This window comes from Mauremys mutica, chromosome 13, assembly GCF_020497125.1.
Source record: "Mauremys mutica isolate MM-2020 ecotype Southern chromosome 13, ASM2049712v1, whole genome shotgun sequence".
NCBI classification, from domain to species: domain Eukaryota; kingdom Metazoa; phylum Chordata; order Testudines; family Geoemydidae; genus Mauremys; species Mauremys mutica.
In genome coordinates this window covers 31,798,384-31,821,580 of record NC_059084.1, presented here as the reverse complement: position 1 = coordinate 31,821,580, position 23,197 = coordinate 31,798,384, and the positions used below count along the sequence as shown (strand labels likewise).

At 52.4% G+C, this 23,197-nt stretch overlaps 1 protein-coding gene across 5 annotated transcripts in view; it reads left to right on the top strand.

Annotated features, from left to right (window-relative positions):
• The window catches only part of LOC123348131 (rho GTPase-activating protein 39-like), a 137,085-nt gene that overhangs the window by 35,565 nt on the left and 78,323 nt on the right, over nucleotides 1–23,197 (top strand). For 3 of the 5 annotated variants that reach the window (XM_044985531.1, XM_044985533.1, XM_044985532.1), the window contains exon 2: nucleotides 18,910–19,308. The exons of 1 other annotated variant lie outside the window; for it this stretch is intronic. In XM_044985531.1, the coding sequence (XP_044841466.1) occupies nucleotides 18,910–19,308 (399 nt within the window). Of the gene's footprint in view, nucleotides 1–18,909; nucleotides 19,309–23,197 lie in introns of those variants that run through there. One more of the 5 variants, XM_044985534.1, reaches the window with a different exon arrangement.

Here is a 23,197-nt window from a genome sequence, read left to right as displayed (position 1 = left end):
TACAGTGCTCACTTTCTATTATTATTTTTATTACACATATTTGCACTGTAAAATGAAAAACAAAAGAAATACTTTTTGATTCACCTCATACGAGTACTATAGTGCAATCTCTTTATTGTGAAAGTGTAACTTACAAATGTAGATTTTTTTTGTTACATAACTGTACTCAAAAAATAAAACAGCGTTAAACTTTAGAGCCTACAAGTCCACTCAGTCCTACTTCTGTTCAACCAGTCGCTAAGACAAACAAGTTTGTTTATGTTTACGGGAGATACTGCTGCCTTCTTATTTATAATGTGAGAAAGTGAGAACAGGCATTCACATGGAACTTTTGTAGCCAACATTGCAAGGTATTTATGTGCTAGATATGCTAAACCAGGGGTTGGCAATTTACGGCACGTGTGCCACCTTTGGCACGCGAGCCAAATTTGCCTGGCATGCGGCTGCCAGCCAGGGTTCCGGCTGCCGGCCCTGCTCAGAGCGCGGCCAGCCGAATGAATGGAACATCAGGCTGGCAGAGGCTGAGCAGGGCCAGCGACTGGGACCCCAGACCATCGGCAGGCGCGCCCTGTGGTTCCCTCCTCACCGTGCTCGAGTTCTGTGGCTCCCAGGAGTGTGAGCTGCCGGGGCGCGGGGCCCTGAGCCTGCTGTGGGAGGGGCGGCGGAGGCAGCTCACACTCCCAGGAGCTGCAGAGCCCAAGCTCGGCGAAAGGGGAGCCGAGGGGCTCACGGGGACCACTGCCTGCATGCATCCGCTGCAGGAGCCCCCCCGGGGAGGCACCAGGCCGCAGCCTGGGCAGGCGCGCCCTCCGGCTCGCCCCTCACCGCGCTCGGGTTCTGCGGCTCCCGGAAGTGTGAGCCGCCACTGCCCCTCTCGCAGCTCCCCCTCCCCCCCCGCCGCTGCCTCAGCACTCCACATGGAGGTTTGCCTCCATGTGGAGCCAGCGTCTGACCGGCATGGGCCTGGTAAGGGGAGTCCCAGGGGGCAGTCAGGGAGCAGGGGGAGGGTTGGATGGGTAGGGAGTTCTGGGGGTCCTATCAGGGGGTGGGGAGTGGTTGGATGGGGCGTGGGAGTCCCCGGGGGTTTGTCTGGGGGCAGGGGTATGGATAAGGGTTGGGGCAATCAGGGGACAGGTAAGGGGTAGGGTCCTAGGGGGGCAGTTAGGGTGGGGGGGTCCCAGGAGGAGGCAGTCAGGGGTCCCAGGAGCAGGGGGGGTTGGGGGTTCTGACCGGGGCAATCGGGGTGGGAAGTGGGAGGGAGTGGATGGGGGCGGGGCTAGGGCAGGGCTCTCCCCTCTTTTTTGATTGTTGAAATATGGTAACCCTAGACGAGGGGGGAGCTGGGGGGTGCATGGGGGCTGGCGCCCGCATACATCCACTGCAGCCTGCAGGAGCCCCTTGGGGGGTGCCGGGCCGCAGCCTGGGCAGGAGGGGCAGGGAGCGCAGCTGCCCCCCACTAGCAGTGCCGCTGCCTTTGCAGGGCTGCTGCCCCCCTGCACCGCACTGGCTCCTCCATGGCTGGGGCTCACTGCTGTCGCAAGCGGGTCACTCTGGCTCCCCGGTGCCTCCAGAAAGCGTCTCCTCCTTGCCGAGCTGCTGCAACGGCCCAAGCCTGGCAAAGCCAGTGGGTGGACTCGGGCTGGGGGCCACCTGGGTGGGGTGGGGAGGGCTTGCGGGGGGGACTGTGCACCCTCCAGGGCAGTTCAGGGGGCAGGGAGGGGGGAACCTGGTCTGGGGAGCAGCCCCTGGGCATGGCTGGCCCCTGGGGTCTATAATGGCTCGTTGGGATTTGCCCCTCAATGAACCGATGTGCGGGTGGGGGGGGGCACAAGGTGGAAGTTTTACCTAGGGTGCAAAATATCCTTGCACTGGCCCTGCCCCAGGGGGTGCGTGCACCCCAGGTTAAGAACCACTGCATTAAACTGATAAGATCTACATCTTAATTTAATTTTAAATGAAGCTTCTTAAACATTTTAAAAAACTTGTTTACTTTACATACAACAATAGGTTATAGACTTATAGAGAGAGACCTTCTAAAAACGTTTAAATGTATTACTGGCACGCAAAACCTTCAATTAGAGTGAATAAATGAAGACTCGGCACACCACTTCTGAAAGGTTGCCGAGCCCTGTGCTAAACGTTCGTATGCCCCTTCATGCTTTGGCCACCATTCCAGAGGACATGCTCCCATGCTGATGATGCTCGTTTAAAAAAAAATGAATGAATTAAATTTGTGACTGAACTCCTTGGAGGAGAATTGTATGTCTCCTGTTCTGTTTTACCTGCATTCTGCCATATATTTCATGTTATAGCAGGCTTGGATAATGACCCAGCACATGTTCATTTTAAGAACACTTTCACAGCAGATTGGTACCTTCTTTGCATTTTGTCAATGTGAGATTTCTAAATATAGCTACAGCACTCGACCCAAGGTTTAAGAATCTGAGGGGGATGAGGTGTGGTGCATGGTTTCAGAGATTTTAAAAGAGCAACACTCAGATGTGAAAACTACAGAACCTGAACCACCAAAAAGGAAAATCAACCTTCTGCTGATGGCATCTGACTCAGATGATGAAAAAGAACATGCGTTGGTCTGCTGTGCTTTGGATCATTATCGAGCAAAACCCATCATCAGCATGGACGCATGTCCTCTGGAATGGTGGTTGAAGCATGATGGGACATGTGAATCTTTAGCGCATCTGGCGCGTAACTATCTTGTGACGCTGGCTACAACAGTGCCATGTGAACGCCTGTTCTCACTTTCAGGTGACATTGTAAACAAGCGGGCAACATTATCTCCTGCAAATTTAAACAAATTTGTTTGTCTGAGCGATTGGCTGAAGTAGGACTGAGTGAACTTGTAGGCGCTAAAGTTTTACATTGTTTTATTTTTGAGTGCAGTTATTTTTTGTACATAATTCTACATTTGTAAGTTCAACTTTCATGATAAAGTGATTGCACTACAGTGCTTGTATTAGGTGAATTGAAAAATACTATTTGTTTTGTTTTTTACAGTGCAAATATTTGAAATAAAAATAATATAAAGTGAGCTCTGTACATTTTGTATTCTGTGTTGTAATTGAAATCAATATATTTGAAAATGTAGAAAACATCCAAAATATTTAAATAAATGGTATTCTGTTATTGTTTAACAGCGCGATTAATTGCGATTAATTTTTTTAATCGCTTGACAGCCCTAGTATGATGATTTGTCAGAGCCGTTTCTAATCTGCAGAGTGCTCTCATTCTTGGGCTGCTCTTCTCTTTGCACCAACGGCCCAGGCAGCAGCTGCCAACTCTCAGCCCATTCCACTCCTCTAGTGCCTTCTTGCTAATGCTGAGAGGAAGCACTGAAGACAGTGGTGATGGTGCGGGGAGTTCCGCTGCATCCTTGAGCTAGTCAGAATTCTAGTGATGTGATATTATTCCTTGTGAGAGTGGGGAAAGAGTGGTTAGCATCGATCCAGTCCCCTGGGGATTTAGGGGGGTTGTCTTTCAGACTTTGCCAGGTGCACCCCAGTGATTTACCACGGTCTGAAAGCTGCCTGCGGGCCCGTGGTGCCCTCAGCTTTATTTGTCCTATTACACTGTAATCCACAGCAAGGATTCAGCTGTCCCAGAGCCTGTGGCCCCGTTTACACTACCACATTTTACCTGTGCTTACAGTCCTATGTGCTGACAATGCTAATCAGGACTTTTGAGGTAGGGTTGCCAACCCTCCAGGATTGTCCAGGTGGCTCCAGGAATTAAAGATTGTGTTATGTGATGAAACCTCCAGGAATACATCCAACCACAGTAGGCAACCCTATTTCTGAGGTCCATGTAGAACAACGTGTTCACCAGCATGTTAGCTGGGTATTGTTAAGCCCTATGGGAAGAGGGACCAGAGGTTGGGTGCTCAGGACTCGGGAGCCCTTGGTTCAATTCCCTGCTCTGCTATGCACTTCCTGTGAGACCTGGGGCCAGTCACTTTGTCTCCCTGTGCCTCAGTTCCCCCTCTGCACAATGGGGCTGATAGCACGGCAGGGGTGTTGGGAGGATAAATCCATTAAAGATTGTGAGGTGCTCAGATGCTGCGGTGCTGGGGGCCAGATAGGTACTAACTAGAGCCAGCCCCATGTTCAGACATACCATTTCCTAATGTAGATGAGGCCCATTGGTCTGGAAACAACCATCTTAGCTTGGGAGTGCCCTGGAAAGTGCATCTGAGATGTCACCTCCCTTTAGAGAGGGGGAGCAGCTTTGTGGCTCTGACCATGACCCTCAGAGACTGTTGTCTCATGGAGGCATTAAGAGGATTGGAGACTGCCTGTTGGCTGGTGGGCAGGATCCTTGCAGAGCAGTGGAAGTAATGCTGCTGCTGGACTAGTTCTTGTGGCCTTGCTGACTCTCTTGAGTATTTGCTGCCTCCTGCTCTGAAGCTGTGCATGAAGGGCAAGCAGCCGCTTTGTCAGTCTGCTGATAATGCTTCCCTCGCTGCCTAATCCCTGCCGACTGCGTGTCTGCCAATGGGAATCCTTCCCCAGAAGCTTTTCCCTTGTTTGGTGGAAATGAGGGAACAGTGGGAATCTCTTTTAATGTTTAAGAGGAAAACTTTCCAGACAGTTGCCCCTGCCTGTGAGGAGGCATCTGTTGAGCCTTTTCATCTCCCGGTGTTTCGGGCCTTTTCATCTCCCGGTGTTTCGGGTCACAGGATCACAGTGCCCTCTTCCCAATAGCAAGAGGAATTCAGGGAGTGCATCTAGCTGTTAAAGCAGAGCTCCTCAATTCTACTCCTGACTCAACTACCTCTGGGGAAGATGGGGTGGTGTTAATGCTTGGAAAGCGCTTGGGGATCCTCAGATGAAAGGTGCCATCTAGGGGCCCAGGAGTGTTGTTCAGTACATCTTGCCACGTTTGCACAGGAAATGCAGAGGAACTGAGTTGTAATTACCAAAAGATAATTAGTTTGCGAGGTCAGATTGCTGCTGTAGCTGAGTGCATAGCTCCTTGTCAGGAATGCACAGCATTGCTTGCTCCTAGGAGGCTTGTGATCCAAGCTGTAATATTTTTTCTAATAATTTCTCGGTGAGGTATTATTAAACTTGCTGTATATTTTCTGTGCTAAATCTTTTTTTGGCTGGACAGGAAAGAGCCAGGATGTAGGCTTCAGAGATTCATTTCAATGGAGGTACAGTATTTCCAAAAGCCCAGCTTTGGAATGGTTCCCAGGCTTTTGAAAGCAGTGAACCTGCAGACATACCCTGGGGGCAGCTGGTGCTTGTTGCTTTGCACGGCATAGCATGCAATTAAACTGAGGCTGGATGGGAGCAGAGTTGGGCTGGGTTCATCTTTGTTTTCCTTACTATTTAGACTCGCAGAGCCCGAAGAACTGGCCTCTTTGGGTACGTCTACACTACAAGACTATTTCGAATCAACTTAATTCGAATTTGTGGAATCGACCTTATGAAGTCGAAGTTGTGTATCCACACTAAATACACTAGTTCGACTGTGTGAGTCCACAGTAACGGGGCCAGTGTCGACTTTGGAAGCGGTGCACTGTGGGAAGCTATCCCACAGTTCCCGCACTCCCCGCTGCCCATTGGAATCCTAGGATTTCCCCCCAATGCATGCTGGGGGAAAAAATGTGTCGAGGGTGGTTTTGGGTAACTGTCATCATTGAACCGTCAATCACGCCCTCCCTCCCTCCCTGAAAGCGCGTGCGGGCAATCTGTTCGTGCACTTTTCTGCTCAGTGACAGCGCGGGTGCCACAGCACTTTGAGCACGGATCCCGCTGCAGTTATGGCCGTTGTCAACTCCTCGCACCTTATCGTCCACCTCTTCCACAGTCAGCTGCTGAGAAATAGGGCTACTTTTCAATGGTGCTGCGAGCACTGGTGGACCATGGGGGATGTTTTACCAACATCAACGTCGGGTGGCCAGGCAAAGTTCATGACGTGCGTGTTTTCAGGAACTCTGGTCTGTTTAGACGCCTGCAGGAAGGTAGTTTCTTCCAGGACCACAAAATAAGTCTTGGGGATGTGCAGATGCCTATAGTGATCGTCGGGGACCCAGCCTACCCGCTAATGCCCTGGCTCGTGAAGCCCTATGCAGGCGCCTTGCACAGCGACAAGGAACTCTTCAAGTACCAGCGAGCAGTGAGCAGCGTGACCTGTGACTGTTCAGTTTCTTTACAGAGAAGCTGAAGCTGCCCCTGTTTCTTTACCAAGTGACTGTTGACTAGCATCTGCAGTTACATACCCCGCCCACCCCGCTTCCCCAACTTCCAACACACGTTTAAAAATAAAATACATGTTCCACTGTAACTTTACAAAGGTTTCTTTATTGATGACTTTGCGTTACAGGGTTGAAACTGGGACACGGACTGTGCTGGGTAGGGTGTGCAGTGATGTAAAGACCGCCTGTAAACTCGAGGAATGACAGGCTCCTGCTCCCAGAGCAGTCTGCAGTGCCGGACTGGATGTTTCAACGGAGCCTGCCATCCCTCCTTTTTGGGACTCTGTGTGCGTGGGCTATGTGGCCTTTTGGCGGGGGAGGACGGATACAGATTCCTCTGCTGCGTGGCTCTGTGGTCCAGGACAGGGACCGTTGCATGAGATCTGTAACCCCCCTCCCCCGCTACAAAGTCACGTACCCCCCACCCACACAGAACCTGCAAACCACCTCCCATACCGACCAGGGTGCGTACTGACTGCAGTGTGTGTGACCTGCTGCTGATCCTGCCCCCATGTCTGTACCCTGGTAAAGGTGATTGTCCTGTCAAATTACCAACCCCCTTCCCCCCCTTCAAACACAGTCTCCTCTAAAAGAACATGACGGATACAGTAATTAACAGAAAAGTATTTTTTATTATCAACTAGACAGTTAGGGGATGAAACTGGGATGGGGGCTTGGGTGAGGCGGAAAGGAAAGGACTTTTCAAAATTTAGGGTATGAGAGCTTTTGGGTACTTGAGCACTCTGCTGGGGTGCAGTGACAGTTTACACGGCCTCTGGCGCCCCTCCTTCTGGTTATTTTGGGTGAGGGGGGTATGGGACTTTGTGGCGGGGAGGGCGGTTGCAGATACACTGCAGGGGGGCTCTGTCCTCCTGCCGGAGGTCCTGCAGAACATGCACAAGGCGCAGGAGCATGTCCGTTTGCTCTCTCATTAGTCCAAGCAGCGTTTGAGTCGCCTGCTTGTCTTCCTCACGCCACCTCTCCTCCCGTTCGCTGTGTGAGCGCTGGTACAGAGAGAGGGTCTCCCTCCACTGGCTCTGCTGGTCCGCGTCGTCTCGGGAGCACCCCATAAGTTCAGCGAACATCTCGTCCCGTGTCTTTTTATTTCGCCGCCTAATCTTTGCCAGCCTCTGTGAGGGGGATGCTGTGGCGGGTCTGGAGACAGTCCAAGATGTGTGATGGGAAAAAGGGAGTGAATTCCTTGCCAAGATAAATTTTTGCGAAGAATGAACACAGTCTAGTCTGTCTCTGTGAATTCTGGGTTGAGATCCCAGTGCCTGATGGGGCAAAAACCATTTTCGCGGGTGGTTCTGGGTAAATGTCGTCAGTCATCCCTTCCTCCGGGAAAGCTACAGCAGACAATCATTTCAAGCCCGTTTTCCCTGGATTGCCCTGGCAGACGCCACATCGTGGAAACCATGGAGCCTGTTTTGCCTTTTGTGCCTGTCACCGTATGTGTACTAGATGCCGCTGACAGAGGCGGTCCAGCAGCGCTACACAGCAGCATGCTTTTGCTTTTGCATGACAGCAGAGATGGTTACCAGCCATATTGTACCATCTACCACACCATAAATTGGTAATAAGATGGGCATGGTTACCAGTCCTTTTGCACTGCACCATTTGCTGCTGTCATAAGTGCCCCTGGCTGCTCTTAGCCAGGGGCGCAAAAGCCAAAATTGGGAATGACTCCCTGAGTCAATCCCTCCTTTTTGGTATCTAAAAATAGAATCAGTCCTGCCTAGAATATGGGCAAGTGTACTAGAGAACCACTGTATCAGAGAACCAGAGAGCACAGCTGCTCTGTGTCAGATCCTGCATAGATTATGAGCTGTATGCTATTCACAGGGGGTGCTCCTGCAACAACCCCACCTGTTCATTCCATTCTTCCCCAGCCTTCCTGGGCTACCATAGCATTGTCCCCCCACTTGTGTGATGAAGTAATAAAGAATGCAGGAATAAGACACAGTGACTTGTTAGTGAGAAATGAGTGGAAGGCAGCCTCCAGTTGCTATGATAGTTCAGATAGGACATTAAGGAGTGTGGAGGAGAGGAGCCCAGCATCCTGCTGCTAGTCCAGGGGCAATTGAATCTTTTCTTTACACATGAAGGGTGGGGGCTGATGAAGCTCAGCCCCCTGTTGCTATGATGACGATGGTTATCAGCCATATTGTACCATCTACCAGGAAAAATTAGGGCCAGGCGCCCTTGATTGACCTAACGGATGGTAGTCTGCATGGTTACCAGTCCTTTTGCACTGCCCCATGTGCCAATAGGCTGATGATGATGACGGATACCAGTCGTATTGTACCATCAGCCATCCATAGCGTGGGGGGAGCAAGGATGTTGGTGTTGAGTGCTGCACCATCGCATCTATCTGCAGCATTCAGTAAAGATAGGGTGACATGTAAAAGAGTCAAGAGAGGATTGTTTTCCCTTTCACTTCTGGGGGTGGTTGGGGGGCTGCGTAAATTGCCGAGCTATGCCCTGACCCACCGCGGACACTGTTTTTGACCCTAGAAGCATTTGGAGCTCAGCCAAGAATGCAAATCCTTTTCGGAGACAGCAGGAACTGTGGGATACCTTGCGTCCTCAGTCCCTCCTCCCTCCATGAGCGTCCATTTGAATCTTTGGCTTTCCGTTACGCTCGTCACGCAGCAGCATGCTGAGTCTCTGCTATGCCGTCTGCCCGGAGATTTTTTAAAAATACTTTGGACCAGGCGTAACATTACAGTAATTCCCCTAATTAGATGCAGGAGTCTCCGAGCGAGATCACCCTGAGGATGGCCACTGAAGGAGATAGAGAGCGCATGCTGCGTGAAAGCCAGCACAAACCAGGGCCCTACGCAGCCGTGCTCGGGGAGGCAATGCTCCCTGAGTACCTCATGAAAGCCTCGCGCGGAAAAGTGTGCTACCACGGAGCACACAATAAGGCAGCTCTCCCCAGGAACCTCCTGCGGAGGCTTTTCGATTACCTCCAGGAGAGCTTCGTGGAGATCTCCCAGGAGGATTTCTGTTCTATCCCCATATATAGAGAGACCTCCTTTTCACATACTTCAGATTCCTGTTATATTAAGAATAAAAGTTTACATGGTTAAAGCACTTACCGACTGCTCCTTCCCCTGACTCAGGATCCGGGTTAATGGCCGGGGAGGGTTGGTAGGGGATCTCCGTGACGGTGATGAAGAGATCCTGGCTGTCGGGGAAACCAGCGTTGTAAGCGCTGTCGCCTGCCTCGTCCTCCAGAAACCCTTCCTCATCTTCCCCGTCCGCGAACATCGCCGAGGAACTGGCCGTCGACACTGTCCCATCGTCAGAGTCCATGGTCACTGGTGGGGCAGTGGTGGCAGGCTCCGTAGCGTCCGTTTGCCACTTTGATTTTTTGGTAGCCTTGTCTGGGGTCCTTGATTTTCACGCGGTGCTGCCTTGCATCCCGGCTGTATCCTCTGTCTCTCATGGCTTTGGAGACCTTCTCGTAGGTCTTTGCATTCCGTTTTTTGGAGCGCAGCTCCTAAAGTACAGACTCCTTGCCCCTCACTCCGATCAGATCCAAGAGTTCCCGGTCAGTCTATGCTGGGTCCCTCTTTCTATTCAGAGATTACATGAACTCCTCTGCTGGAGAGCTCTGCATCGCTGCCGGTGCTGCTGAGCTCGCCCCGATGTCCACCCACGAAATGAGATTCTAACTGTCCAGACAGGAAAAGGAATTCAAATTTTCCCGGGACTTTTCCTGTGTGGCTGGTCAGAGCATCTGAGCTCGGACTGCTGTCCAGAGCGTCAACAGAGTGGTGCAGTGTGGGATAGCTCCCGGAGCTAGTAAGTTCGATTTGCACCCACACCTAGCCTAATTCGACATAGCCATGTCGAATTTAGCGCTACTCCCCTCGTCGGGGTGGAGTACCGAATTCGAACTAAAGAGCCCTCTAGGTCGAATTAAATGGCTTCCTGGTGTGGACGGGTGCACGGTTAATTCGAATTAACGCTGCTAAATTCGAATTAAAGTCCTAGTGTAGACCAGGCCTTTGAAAGCTGATCAGTGTGGCAAGGGACTGAGGATGAGTGCTTGCTGGTGCTGCATGCCCCTCTGGCAGTCAGTCCCAGATTGGGGCAGTGCACCTGGGAAGGTGAGGGAGGGAGGCTACTTTGCTGACTGTCGGTCTGAAATGCCCAGGCCCTGAAAGGCCAAACGGCTCATCTCAAGTTTCACTGAGCTGAGCAGGCGCCGTAGTGGAGACACATGGGAGATTGGGGCTTTTAATCTTTCTGTAAAGTCAATGAGGAATAAGCCTTTGGCCATGTGCTGCCTTGTCTCCACTAGGCCCGCTTGAGGGTGGGCGCCAGGAAGCAGCGGCCGCCGGCCATGGTAGTAGAAAGCATTGTCCTGTGAGATGGGAGCTGTCCTTAATGCCCTGTGCCCTGCCACTCAGGGCAGCCCCAGGAGAACCTGTCCTGCTGCTCCAGGCCCTGGGCAGGGGGTGGGTCCCCCAGCAGGAATGAGGAAGCTTGGTCGTCCTGCTCCCTAAGACCTTTGGGCTGCCCAGGCCACATCCAGAACAGCCTTTCCCAACGGGCTGTTGTCCATGGCCTTTGGCCCTTAATAAAACATGAGGCAAGTGGCTGCAGCCTGTGTGAGGGTCTGAATGTTCCCATCCAGTTGTAAGGGCCTGGGACAGGCATCTAAGGGTGGGGTTAAGGCATCTGGGTGGAGCCCCACAGCTGAGCCCTGTTACTACTCTGGGGGCACAGAGGTGGCAGCAATAGACCAAGTATCAGAGGGGTAGCTGTGTTAGTCTGTATTCACAAAAGCAATGAGTCCGGTGGCATCTTAAAGACTAACAGATTTATTTGGGCATAAGCTTTCGTGAGTAAAAACCCACTTCTTCAGATTCACTCCATGCATCTGAAGAAGTGGGTTTTTACCCACAAAAGCTTATGCCCAAATAAATCTGTTAGTCTGTTAGTCTGGACTCCTCATTAGCAGTAGACCCTCTCTCTCCTTGGGAGGAGCAGCAGCAGAACCCCCTCCTCAGAACAGCAGGGCCACCCTTTCCCTTGGAGTCAGCTGCAGGGGCTCCCTATCACTCTAGAGCAACTACAAGGGTGGCAGGAGGGGACCCTTTTCCCAGCCCACAGAGGCAGGGGGTGTTCCACTACTTACCTCAACAGCCAGGCTCTATCTGCTTGGGTGAGTGGGCCCCTGCACTGTTCTCTTTCTGCACATACTGGGGTGGTGGTGGCACAGGGGCTTGATATTAACACTCTATCGAGAAGCATGGGACTGTTCCTCTCTCTTGGAGTTGTTGTCTCAGGCTCTCGGCACACTCAGGCAGATGTCACAGGGATGGTAGTCATGCTCGGGTCACATTTTCAAATTTCTCTTTACAACCATGAGGGCTAGAAAATTACTTTTTCTTTTAACTGAAAGCTCAGCTTCAGCTGTAATCACGTGACTCCAGGAGCTGGGGCACAGGTCTGTAGTGCTATACCTCTAGCTCTGGCTGGGCTGCTTTGGTTATGCAATCCACTCATCTTTCACCCTTGTGGTGCACCCATGGCCTGGAGCCAGCACTGCATCTAAGGGGATTTCCTTCTGCCCCCTCGCTGAGTTTCTCCCAAGAAGTCATGGCTGTTTTGCGGTTCCTGTTTCCTTTCCCTGTACGGCCTCTGCACCAGAGATGCAGCCTGGGTTTCACAGACCAGTCCACGTCTCACGCTGAACAGATGCTGCTTTGTTTGCACAGTGCCTATTTTCAGAGGCAGTGGAACCTTTTGGGTGCCGGCTGGAGTTATATTTACCTTGGTTTCTCTGTCATTTTTGCTGCTGGGATGCCTGTGTGCGTATTAGCTGTGGAGATGTACACCCATGCTTTTATTTTTAGATTTAAATGACAGCTTTCCTGGGCTTGGCGGAGAGGAGCCAGACAGTGAAAGTCTTGCCACAGGAGGAGTTGACTTTTGCTGTCCTCACTTCAGAAGTGAGCCAAGCCAGCCGGCTGTGCGGTCACTAGGGGAGAGCTTAGACAGAGCTTTCCAGCCCCACATGTCAGCTCCATGAGGCGGGTGAACACTCCTATAGGGATTAGCCCTGCTGCCGTGAAAGGGTTGGACTAGTGGGTTTGTGCAGCCTAGAGAAGTCCAGGAGTCTGGGCTTTATTGCTCAGCGGGCATGTGGAGGTCTCTCAAGCAGGATTTCTGTTGCTAGCTGGAGTCCTGTGCAGTTTGCACAGGTCACTCTCTCTGGAGTGGGTGGCTCTTCTGGCCTGAAGGCAGGTTGGACCGCTGGAAGCAGATGCTGTGCTATGTATGTACGTTGGGGGAGGGGCACAACATGCTTGAAAGGAGAGACAGGGTGGGGCTGTAGGGATGACACTGTTAAACCTCCAGGTGGAGACTGCCTCAGCGCTTCTGCCAGTTGGCAGCCTGGAGCTCTGGGGAGGGAAGGGAGACTTCTCCTTCCTCTCCAGTTCCTGTAGGGCGGGGGCGAAGGCTGGAATCCAGCCTGCTGAGTGCCCTGCCCATCACCTCTGGGAAGACACCTGCTTCATGTTCCCTAGTTTGCCTTCTCTGGCTGAGGTCAAGGGGTTTCCTGGAGCCCCACAGGTTGTTGTCACGGAGTCACAGGCTTGGCGCTCTCACACGGCTCTGAATGAAGTCAGGCAGGACTCTACTCCAGCATCTCTCCCCTTAGGGCGCGCACTCACCTGGTCAAGAAACCTCCTTGGCTTCAGCGCCTCCTGGGTCTGACCTCGAGCCTTCAGCCCCCTGTCCATCCATGGGCTCCCCGCAGCCAGTCCCGCTGGATGGGACACCTGGGGAAGCCTCACACGCCTCAAAGGGCCCTGCCTCTAACTCCGCAATCAGCAGTGACTCTCAGCCAGCAAGTAACACAGAAAGTTTATTAGTTATCAGGAAGACAACTTAGAACAGAGCTTGTTAGCACAGAAAGCAGGAACACTCAGCAAACTCCATCCTCAGGGGATCCAGAGCCCTGGACTCTCCCCAGTTCAGCCCAGCTCCTCTGACTCATCCTCCACTTTTCAGTATTGTAGTGTGCGCGCTAGAACTGGAGATGCTGGAGCAGCAATGGCTTCACCAGCACTATGCAGAGAATCAGTTCACCTCTCTACTCCTCCTGTTCTGCCCTCCCCTAGTTAGAGAGCCAGGGCTCATGTTACCCTCAGCCCCAGTGTGCCGGGAGCTTTTGTTCAGTTGGTTTCCACCAGGACTGCTGAGCCCCTTTCGGAGTCACTGTTTTCCAGGATACAGTCCCCCCAGCCTGCGAGCATGGCCTGCATTCCTCCTGCCGGGATGTGTGAGCTTGCATTTGGCTGCACTAAAACACGTCTGCATGAGCCCAGTTCTCCAGCTGATCCACTTTGCTCAGTCGTTGTCACGGTTTATCAGCCCATCAGCTGCTCAGTGATGATTTTTGGTTTCTTTCAGATCATTGATAGCTATGGAATAGTGTTTGGCTGTGAATGATCCCTGTGGAACCCCAGTAGTTGACAGATATCCCCCCATCCCACTCCCTCCCCAAAGAAATGGGGTGCAGGGGGAGAAGAAGAGTGGAAATGAGGAATATCTGAATTCCCTCCAGTCTGTAAGAGTCTGGTGGGGAGGAACAGCCTTCAGAATAATGAAATGAAAGCCCTTGGGTAGAGTTGAAATGGGTAAGATAATGTTGATTGCTGTTTATTGATGCATGGCGAGCAGGGCTCTGGGGAGCCTGTGTACACCAGTGTGGAACTGAGAGCTCTGCACATTAGAGCAAGAAAGATGTTTTAGACCAGTGGTTCTCAAACTTTTGTACTGGTGACGCCTTTCACACAGCAAGCCTCTGAGTGCAAACCTCCCCCCCTTATTAATTAAAAAAATGTTTTTATATATTTAACACCATTATAAATGCTGGATGCAAATCGGGGTTTGGGGTGGAAGCTGACAGCTCACGGCCCCCCATGTAATAACATCACGACCCTCTGAGGAGTCCTGATCCCCAGTTTAAGAACCCCTGTTACACCCACAGTCTCTCAGCTGGGTGCTTCCCGCTAGTGTGCTGCCCCCTCTAGTTTGAAATGTCCCTGGAGGTGGAGCTCCCGCTGCAGACCTGGAGGGCTGTTGCCCAGTGCCGTGGATTTTGCTGTGCTGGGAAATGTTTCCTGGTGTTTGTGCCCCTCTCCAAACCAAGCTGCTGCGTGAGGCAGACGCAATATTACCTGAGCTGAGGAAGAACTCTGTGTAAGCCTGAAAGCTCGGCTCTCTCACCACCAGAAGCTGGTTCAATAGAGAATATTGCCTCCCCCGCTTTATCTCACTAATAAGTAGGGCTGTCAAGCAATAAAAAAAATTAATCGCAATTAATCGCTCGATTAAAAAAATTAATCATGATTAATTGCATGATTAATCACACTGTTAAACAATAATAGAATACCGTTTATTTAAATATTTTAGATGTTTTCTACATTTTCAAATATATTAATTTCAATTACAACACAGAATACAAAGGAGCAGGAGACATAAAATTCTCCCCCAAAGAGTTCTGTCACAAATTTAATTAACATATTTTTTTTTAACGAGTGTTATCAGCATGGAAGCATGTCTTCTGGAATGGTGGCCGAAGCATGAAGGGACATACGAATGTTTAGCATATCTGGCACATAAATACTTTGCAATGCCAACTACAAAAGTGCCATGCAAATACCTGTTTTCACTGCTGACAACACCACCCTGTCACTCATGCCCATATCTTGGCTCCTTCCTCTCTCTCGCCCTCATGTCTGGGCTGTGTCCACACTTGGCCGCTGCTTCCATAACATCTCTGAGATCTAGCCTTTTCTTTCTGTCCACACAGCTACATCTTGCTAGGCCCTTCCCGTTCCCTGTTTGAGTCCTGCAGTGGCCTCCTGGCTGGCATTCCTGATGCCCACACCGCCCCCCAGTCTGTTCACATTGCTACTGTAGAGATCACATGCAGGCTGAAAGGACAGAGATCCTCTCCGCGGGTGTGGAGAAAGGACAGAGTGCTCTAGTGAAATACACCCCAGTAGTGTCCCCTCCTCTCGGTATTAACGTACAAATTTGAATTAGTCAATAACTAGGATTAAAATAACCTGAGACTCCCTTCTGCAGCCTGCACCTTGCGGGAGATCAAGGCTCGGCGTGAGTCCCGACAGCTGGCTGAGAGCCAGTTGGAGGTTTTGCTGAGGGCCATTTGAGAGCAAACGCAGCCAAAGCAGCTTACCGGGAGTACTTAGCTTTGTCTGTGGAGAGGCGCTCAGGTGGTGACTTACCCTGGCAATGTGTATGGTGGTCACGTAGGCTGAGCATTATGCTTCTCCCTGCGGTGGGGAGAGGCACGTGCACCCTAAGTTTGGGGTGAATACTGGAGCTAGTGGGTCAGCCTTGGACGCCTATCTGGAGTATCCTTAATTCTACTTCGGTGTTTATAAATGATGCGAACACCCCCGCCTCTGGATGGAGAAGTGGCCTTGCAGGTGAGTGGAAGGCTACTTGCTTCCTGCTGGACCCCTGGCTCCCCCTTTCCGAACTGATCTGTACGGGAGGCCAGCAGAGTGGGGTGTGGGGGGTGGGTGGAGTGTGGTGCCCCGAGGGCTTTGATATCACACAGCTTTGTCTCTCTCCTGGGACAGTGACATGAATGAAAACAAGCTGCCTGGGCTGTCTTGGTAGGTGGACGTAATCCTGGGTGATTGGGGACATGCTGGAGTTTGGTGGGGATGGGCCAGCTGCCCTTGAAGTGGTTAGCAATATGGGCCCCTTCTTTTTGTTTCCATGATAATTTCTGACTCTCTAAGTGGCTTTGGTCTTGGTGTGGTGATTGTGACCATTTCTCTCTGGCATGGGCCTTGCTGCAGTTCCATAGGGCCTGGTCATGACCCAGGCTGGAGGTTGCAATATGATCTCCATGGGGCTACATGTGAAGACCAGCCAGAAGCTCCAACAGCTGATCGGGAGTGGTCATAAAGAGCCTGGTGCATGAGTGGCTTCTTGGTCCCTTCCAGGTGCCATTCAAGGAGCTGCTGTCAGTGTGTGTGGATCCTGACTGTCCAAGGGGCTGCATCCTGCTCATGCTCTGCCTCAGCAGTGAAGCTGGCTCTTGCCCTCTAGATGTAAACTGTTGGGATCTGAGATCAGAATATTCTCTGTGGAGGGCCCTCTGCTAGAAAGTGCTGTTCCTGTGGGTCGGACTGGCCCTAGTTAATTACCCTTCTCTCTTCTCTGGCCCAAAGGCACGAGGACGGGAGTTTATATACAAAGTGCACTCCTGTCAGCTCTGGCTTGGCTTTTGGCAGTGTTTTAACACGTTACGGTGCCCAGGGCCAGCTGCAATAGCGGCATTTTACAACTTAGAACATACATGAAAGGGTTAATCTGCAACTCGGTGGTGAGCTGTGTGGGGGTTGATTTGGTTTGCGCTCTGTGAATGGGCCCTTGTCAGTGTGTAATTGTGCCGCTCCATGACCGCGGTACAGGCACCAGGGATTTTTGTGCTTGGTCTTCATCTCCAAACCAAGAGGCTGTCACTCCCAGGCCCACCAGTGCTATCCTTACCTGGGTTAACAAAAGTGAGAATTGCCTTGAATGCTGGGGGGAGGTGTTAATTGGAAAGAGAGGTAAAACGACTGCCAGTGCCCAAGCGTGGGACCTGTGAAGGAGATGGTGGGTTTTCTGAATCGTTTGGCCCGGTTACCCCCAGTGGCTAACAAATATCACCTGACTGACCAGCCTAATGCCTTACAGTGACCTTAATATCAAAGAGCTGGGCTCTTAAACATCCTCCCGGGAAGAGCCATCAAGTGAGGCTAAGCCCCTGCAGACGAATGCAGATGTAGTCCAGCATTGCTACAGCATTCCTGGCCCCTGCCCATTACCCAGGCCTAATACTGGGCCTAGTGCTGGGTGTTGTATGTCTTTCCCAATATGCTCATTTGTTGGGCATTTGGCCGGGCTACTTACTTTTGTACCGGCTCAGGGCCCAGGCAGAGAGCTCATCGCGGACGGGTTGTTAGTCCTGCTCTCTGTGATCAGCTGAGCTTTTGACTTGTCCTGCTTGCCCTGTGCATTCTAGTGGTGCACAGTATCTCACTTCTGTAGGGCTTGTGACTTCTCCTCCCTGCAGGGAAACTCCTCCAGCTCCTTGGCTTCCCCAGCAGGCCAGACCTTCAGAGATACCCTTGTAAATGAGATCCCTGCGGTCTGGCCTTGGGCACCTGCTGCTGTGCTGTACTCTGAGCACACCGTCAGCCATGCTTGTTACCAGCACACCACCACTGGTTCTGGTTCTGCACCTTCTCCGGGAAAGTCCTGCCAGCTCCTTCCCATGAAAGAAGTGACCTGAAGTCACCTTTCTCCAGCGTCTTCTTATGGGCTGGCCTGCCCAGATCCAGCCCTCTCCTTCCTGACTCACCTGTGCAGGGGAGAGGAGTTCTTGCAGCCCTTTTTTCAGATGAAAGTGAACCAAGTGCCATGTCTGAGCAGTTTGTGCTTTTAATTCAATACAGTTTCTGAGTGGCCTCCAAGACGGGCAGACTGAAGACCCTTTGGTCAAACTGCATGGGGACGAAGGCCAAGACTTTCAGAAACAGGACCCTAAAGTTAGGCACTTAAATGAATGGCCAAGTGCAGAACACCTAGTTCTCCCATTAACTTCAATGGTAAAAATCCCACTTCAGTTAAATCAAAATAGGGCACTTTGAATCTGAAGTAGCAGCATTCTGTTTCACCAGATCTGGCCTGAACAACATAGCTTGTAATTCACACCTTTAGGCAGGTGCCAGTCTTGTGTGCAAGACGGGTCCTGAGGCCCTAGTTCCTGCAGCTGTGCAATATGTGGTGGCTGCAGGTTCCCTGACAAAGCAGCAACACTTGGGTCACACCTGGAGCCTTTGTTTATGCATGTGAGAGCCACGGCTTGGTATTTCCTGGCACTCAGACGTGAATGCCCCCAGCCTCTGAGTCCTCTGCCCTGCCATTGCCATTCTGGCTTGTTGCAACTCCTCATCAGCTCAGCAGAAAGGCAGCCTGAGCTATTAGACCCTTTGTTGAAAGGGCATGTGCCCTTCTCTGCTGTTTTCTGATAGCGCCTGGAAGACCAGGCTGAAAACAAAGAGGTTTTTCTTCTTGTGCTGTTACACTAGAAATCAGACCCTCTTGAGGACAGAGGGCTTCATAGTGACCGGAGAACTAGTGCGTATGAAACAAATGGCTAATCAAGGGAATGCGGAGCTAAGTGGGAAAGGGGGTTTTGGTCACACTGTTTAAAACCTGGGGTCATGTTGAACCTGTGTCAGTGACTAATGCTGTCTTGGAAAGAGGTGTCTTTGTTAAGGATTGAACAGCTGCCTCCCTTTGCCTGTGGTCCTGGAGCGACTGTAACAACCTGACACCTCCCATGCTCCTCCAGCTGAACACGGAGCCTGGACTTTATTGTCCTGTGGCTCCAAACAATAAGCAGGATGTGAAACGCTGTGTAGGCCTCCTTCCACCAAAAAGGTGTCAGCCCAATATAGCTCCCCCTTCACACAGGTCACTGTAACACTGATCCAGAGCCTGGTTGCCTGTTCCTACCCCGAGTCCTGGCCCAGGGACTGACAGGCAGCTGGCTGCATGCCCGTGGGGTATTGCTGTTGCCTTGTGCCCCCAGCCCAGACTGACTGTGCCTTTCTTTGCTGTTGCAGCTCGGATTGGGTGGAGATCATCGAGCCCCGCTCTCGGGAGCGAATGTATGTCAACCTGGCCACCGGTGAGTGTGGCTGGGAGCCACCTCCCAACCTGAGAGTTCGCCAGTCGGACCAGAAGCAGTGGTGGGAGCTGTTTGACCAGAACAACAACCGCTTCTATTACTACAACGCCATCACCCAGCAAACCATATGGCACCGGCCACAGGGCTGTGACATTGTGCCGCTGGCACAGCTCCAGGCCATGAAACGCAAGTCCCAGTCTGGCTGCAGGGGGCCTCAGCACACAGACAGTGCAAGCAGTGATGGGAGAAACAGCCCGATCCAAACGGCCCTGCTGCAGGAGGTGGAGAAGAGCACGGGGCAGAGCAGTGCAGAGAAGAGGCCAGACCCTGGAAGGTAGGGAAGGCTTTGTACTGCCTACAACTTTCTCCTGCGTAACTGCTGTGCAGCTCTCTGCCCTGCAGGCACCGGCTGCTGGGTGTGGACTCGGGGACTGAGGACACAGCCTGGGAAGCTGGGCTGGCTGGGCTCCCTGCTGGGGAGAGCCGGCTAGACAGCAGGCTGCGTTCAGTGCGCTGCAATCGGGGTGAAATGCCAGAATTAGATCTAAGGGTGAACTCAGGATGAATCATTCGCTCCCCCTTGCTGGACAGCTGGAGCTGCACAGTGGAGAGGCTGCCAGGAAAGGCCAAGCTACCGAGCCACAGATGCAGGCTACCAGCTCCTTATGTAGAGGGTACCAGGCGGGAGACTACACCTTTGGGGGCAGAGCCTCTTGGACTACACCGGGGTCTTGGGCTGGCAGGTTCCTTTCCTGTCACCCTGCCCCAGCCCTTTCTCTCTGCCAGCCTAGCAGGGCTGCCGTGAGGGGTGTGACTGCCAAGGAGCTGGGGCAGAGCTCACGGTCACTTGCACACGTCAGCCAAGGAACAATAACTGGATGCTAGTGTGTTTGGCTAGAGGCTTTGTTTTTACTCCGAGGAACTGATCTGACAACAAGCGAGTGTGTTTCTTGTTGGGATTTTGCCAGTTGTTGTCCCTGCTTTCCCACTCCCCCAGCCCTGCTGTTGACACGGGCACGTCTCCCCTGCCTTGTGCATGGGGCGCTCCACGCACGCTGCGCCGTGAAGGACTGAAGCCCTGGGAGGGAGGTCAGGAGACTCCCCAGGAGGCCTTCTCCTGGGTTTGTGTTGCTGTTGTGCACAGTGCTCAGGTAGTGTGGAGATATGGGCAGTGTAAATTCCCAAGGGGATTCACAGCTTGTGAAGCTGCAGCCCAGAGGGGCAAGTGACTTGATCAAAGTCCCCCAGGAAGTCTGAGGCAGAGCTGGGAACAGAACCCAGGTCTCCTGGCTCCCAGCCCAGTGTCGTTACCATTTGCAATAGCTGAACACAGTCGCCCTTGTTGTGAGCCAGTCTTCGTTCATGGGTGGCTCTTTGGGGCAGGTGATGTCCTCCTGCCTGTGTGACTGGCATCTAGCATGTTGGGGTAGTGCTGCGCGGCAGGAGTTGCAGGGAAGAAGGAGAGATGGGTCCAAGGTGCTACAGACTCTTTTTTTCCCTGCAAAATCATGGCACAAATCCCCCTGGCAAGCGAGTTTTCTCTGAGCCAGTGCATGTCCGGCGGAGTCTGGCAGTGCTGCTGCCAGGGGTCCTAGTGAACAGCCTGCTGTATGCTAGACTCGTTCGTGGTGTTGCCTAAAACCATATTTCTTGGGGCAAAACTCCTAATGTGCCCTGACTAGATTGTGGGTTGAAATCAATGGGCCCTAAAGCTGGAGACTCCGAGATCGCACTTTTGCACATCTCTGTCTCCCCAACACTGTGGTGTGTGCTGTGCTCTGCCTGGTGAGCTCGCCCGTCACATTCCTCCCCCACTCACAGCAGCCTCTGGGGCTAGAGGACTGGGCATGGCCCCTAGCTTGCCTTCCATTTTCAGAGGGCAGTTGGAGGCAAGGGGCCAGCTAGACCTCTCTACTTTTCCTATTTGCTGCTACTCTGGAGTGTCTGGCTCCTTCTGCGGGGCTGCACTTTCTCCATCTGTTTCATTACATTGGCGCAGCTTAGGAGATGGCTCTTGTGCTGCCATGGGCTCCCATGAATCCTCTGGGACAAGACTGGGAAAGACCTGAAACTCTGATTGGGGGGGAGCCAGGGCTGGGTTCAGGGATCTTCCACTGCTTCCCTCTGCATGTCCTCCTGATGGAGAGAGTTTCCGGAGTACTCCGACACTACCCTCCTGAGCGACTGCTGGCCTTTGAGCCACTCAGACTGGAAGTTACCAGCGGCGTGCACAAAGGGTGCACCCGAGTCTCCCAGTCCAGTCTGCAACCCCAATTCCAGCGTAGCCGCCTGGCCACCCCTCGCCTCCCGACTGCAGCAATGTATCAGAATGAGCAGAACTTGGGGGTCCAAATCCCCCTCGAAAAGGGACCTGCTCTCCTGAGCTGTAGATTACTCCAGAACTGGCCACATCTCTCCTGTTGGCCTGTGGCTCTGCTGATGGGTCACTCACACAGCTCTGCCAAGGGAATCCAGCCAGTTAAATGGCTATCTCTGCAGAGCACAGCACATCTCAGCCCTTTGTAAAGGCAAAAAGAGGCACAGCACGAAGTCCAGGGAGCAGGCTCTCCCACACTGAGCCGTGAAAGGACCGTAAGCTGGCATCATGACCTCTCTCTGTATCAGGCAGCCTGGTTCTGGGAGAGGGACAGCGATGAAGTGCTTCTTCTGCCCAGTCCATCCTGGTCGTACCCTGTGGCAGCAGCTTATGAGGCTCTTCCAGCCTAGGGCAGGCAGCTGAGAGGGACGGGGAGGCTACAGAAGGCCTGGGCGGTGGGTCAGTGCTGGAGCAGTGAAGTGCTCAGACTCTATGGTGAGGAGCACAGGATGAGAACCGGGAGGGAGCAGTACAGTTGATACAACTATTGCCCGGTCTGTCTTTCAAAATTGTTCTACAAAGTGAACTCGCCTGTGAAGGCCAGTGTCCTGCAGGGGGAGTCGCCCAGGGCTCCACTGCACGTGGGCACGTACCTTCCAGACCTTTCAGTGCGTGCCCAGGACTGGAGTTTGCCAGGCAGGAATAGGCAGGCCGTGGTTCCAGTGGCTGGGAGTAATTCCCCTGCAAACGTCAGACATTGCAGGAGTAACTTCCTACCTTTCGTTAGCTAGTCAAGTATTTCCAAACCCAGTACTGCTGCCAGAAGCAACAAGTGTCCAGCTGGCATTGCCCTGGCATTCTGCACTAGGGGAGCCTGCCCGGGTATCTATTACAATAGTAAGAGTTTAGTAAGTGTAAGACACCTGCCTGATTTCCGTTGCCTGCGTGTTTCCCCGCAGACAAAGACACAAACGTGTTCTCCCTCCTCCTGACGCAGGACATGGTCCTAGAGCCCTATCAAGAGAAATCAGATACAATATTGGTTGTAACGTGGCATCTTCATAAGTATTTGCACCCAAGACAATGAGGCATTTATCTTTAGAAACAGTGCAGATGGTTGGTTGGCTCTCTCTCCTGCCCCCTGCACGAGACGGTTTTCTTCCCTTTCTTGTCTGCTCATCTCTCTTCATAGATGGGCTAGAAGGGACTATTGGGGTCCCCTAGTCTGACCTCATAAGCCAAGCCAGAGAACCTCACCCCACAGTTCCTGCGGCGAGGAGAATTGCTCTGTCCTTCGTCTGTTTCATGCTCTGTCTGTTTTTCCACCAGGAAACAATTCTTTATATGTTCTATGTTATAACATCTGCCGTGCCGGGTAGTAGGTATCCAGCCTGGCCATTCAGCACACGTGGGGCTGGCCCACGTCCTAACTGGGTTAAAAGCTAAGGTTGGAACACAGTTGAAACATGCTCTGGTTCTGTTTATACTTCAAGACCTAGCAGTTATCACCTGCTCTCCCAATGCCTGTGCTGAGAAGAGTCTCTCCCTTTGCTGGCCCCTTGTGCTGCATCCTTCTCCCGCCAGGGCCAGCGGCCTGTTCTGGAGATGGCCCTTTGCTACCCGGATGACGTTCTGGGGCGGAGTGGCTGGCAGGAATTGGCAGCTGGTCGTTCAGGCGGGGATGCTGCTGTGTTTCCCAGAGGCCTTGTGGGGAAGGCACACTGTTTGGTCACGCACTCTGGCCCCTTGTGTTTTCTCCCCCTGTCCTTCCCAGTGCTACCTGAGCCCTGCCTCCAAAGCAGGGTCCCCAGCTGTGCCAGGCGGGGTGCGTTCGCCATCTCAGAGCAGGTGCCTAGGGCTTTGCTAACCCCTGAGGTGTGTCTACACAGCAAATGGCAGCTAGTCT